Source organism: Austrofundulus limnaeus, unplaced genomic scaffold, assembly GCF_001266775.1.
Source record: "Austrofundulus limnaeus strain Quisiro unplaced genomic scaffold, Austrofundulus_limnaeus-1.0 Scaffold511, whole genome shotgun sequence".
NCBI classification, from domain to species: Eukaryota; Metazoa; Chordata; class Actinopteri; order Cyprinodontiformes; family Rivulidae; genus Austrofundulus; species Austrofundulus limnaeus.
The window spans coordinates 349,621-351,365 of record NW_013952913.1 but is presented as its reverse complement, the minus strand read 5'-3'; the positions used below and the strand labels follow the sequence as shown (position 1 = coordinate 351,365).

Sequence of the window (1,745 nt, the reverse complement as noted above, 5' to 3'; positions counted from 1 at the left end):
CAAATGAGGTGTCAACCAAAAGAGGAGGGCCTAGACGTCCATTTTGATGCATTTAACACGGACACAGGTTGAAAAGAAACACAGAACGGCCTTTCAAAATAAAACTTAACAAAAATGGGACGCGAGCGTTCCGCTGAATGTTAACAGAAAAACAGAAACCGTGTTTTTTTTAGTAACTCACCGGGCAGGCGGACCAGAGTCTGAGACGTCATGCTGTCGATGTGAGTTTTCACCGGCGGAGCTCGACCAATCTGATGAAGAGCCTGCAAACATCTTCCTCTGTATAACYCAGCATCCACAGCAGGTTTTATCCCTCATCGGCACACTTTAGGAACAGAACTTACCTGAACAAAGAGTTTGGTGCAYTTGATGTCGATGATGAGAGGAACGGAGTAGTCGACGGCCATACGTCTGGTGCGATAACCTTTGGTGACGAAGGAGGACAGCCTTCGCCCTCCGCTGTTCCTCATGGAGAGGTTGATGACCAGGTCGAAGTGGTTCTCCTCCAGGTAGTTCATGATGCTGCGCTGCCTCTCTTTGGTGGGACAATCACTCTCTTCCTCCTCAAACGGCCAATCTACYGCCGTCACCTGGAGACGAGGAGATACAGGATCCAGAACCAATGTTTTAAAAGCAACAACCCCASCAGATAATCAGGACCAAAAACTGAATTAAAGTTTTTTTTTTGATGAAACAAGATGCGACTAATTTTCTGAGTATTACCTTGACTCCATGTTCTGTGTAGAAGTCAGCAGTCCCCATGCTGGCATACAGGTCGTACCCCAGAGACTCCAGAGCTTGAACCGTGGGCAGCAGCTCACTTTTGTTCTACAAAGTCAAATCCAACAAATCAAGCCAGATATTAAAAAAACTGACACATTTAATTGGTTTTGTACAAGTGTTTTCTTTTTAAGTTTTTGCATCAAAAAGTACTCCTTCAAATTTGTACCGAACCTTTTTGGGTGACTTATTGATAAACTGCATGTTATATTTATGTAATGCAAAACTATTTTTTTTTCTTTTCTCAAAATTTAGTATGTTTCTTTGCTTACTTTATAAAATAGATGAATACTGGTTTTTCTCCACTTTACTTTTATTTTCCTACTTTATTCATAGGGATTAGTGTTGTAGTACTTGAGACTGATCTTGGTCTTGTCTGGGACTCAACAGCATTTGTACTCTGTCTTGTTTCGGAGTTTTACTTCAAAACCACAACTGTGSAAATATGGCTAAACAGACAGATTATTGTCCAATTTCTTTGTCAACATCCTTTCTTTCATTGGATTTAAAACACAGTGATTCAAATTCAAACCTGACTAATTGCTATTTATGTATTTTTGTTACTGGCTGTCACCATGGAGGATCTGTAGAACAGCTGGTGACCATGTGATCGGCTGGTGAAGCTAACGGCTAACGCTAAACGAGCAAGACTCTGGATTTCCCATCACTGTACATGTTGACAACAGAGCAGAAAAAAAAAAGGACTGACGATGTAGAAATCATTAAAACTATTAATAACAATATTAACCAATATTAACCCAATTATTATTAATATTTTACAGTTTATATAATCTATCTAATGTTTTAAATAATGTCAGAAAAGCTGTTTGTGTTATGGATTTATTAACAGAAGATAAACAGGAAAACGTCTCATTTTACAACAAGTCAGCAGATTTGATCTTATTTTTAGGTTTCTGTTAGAGGAACATGACCTGTTGAAAACTAGCTAATACAAAGACAAGTTT

At 39.0% G+C, this 1,745-nt stretch overlaps 1 protein-coding gene across 1 annotated transcript in view; it reads right to left on the bottom strand.

Annotated features, from left to right (window-relative positions):
• Positions 1 to 1,745, bottom strand: part of cad (carbamoyl-phosphate synthetase 2, aspartate transcarbamylase, and dihydroorotase) — a gene marked incomplete in the record, with an annotated part of 49,739 nt that overhangs the window by 19,918 nt on the left and 28,076 nt on the right. Inside the window, 3 exon segments of the mRNA XM_014025940.1 lie at positions 182 to 263; positions 345 to 590; positions 724 to 828. Of these exon segments, the coding sequence (XP_013881394.1) occupies positions 182 to 263; positions 345 to 590; positions 724 to 828 (433 nt within the window).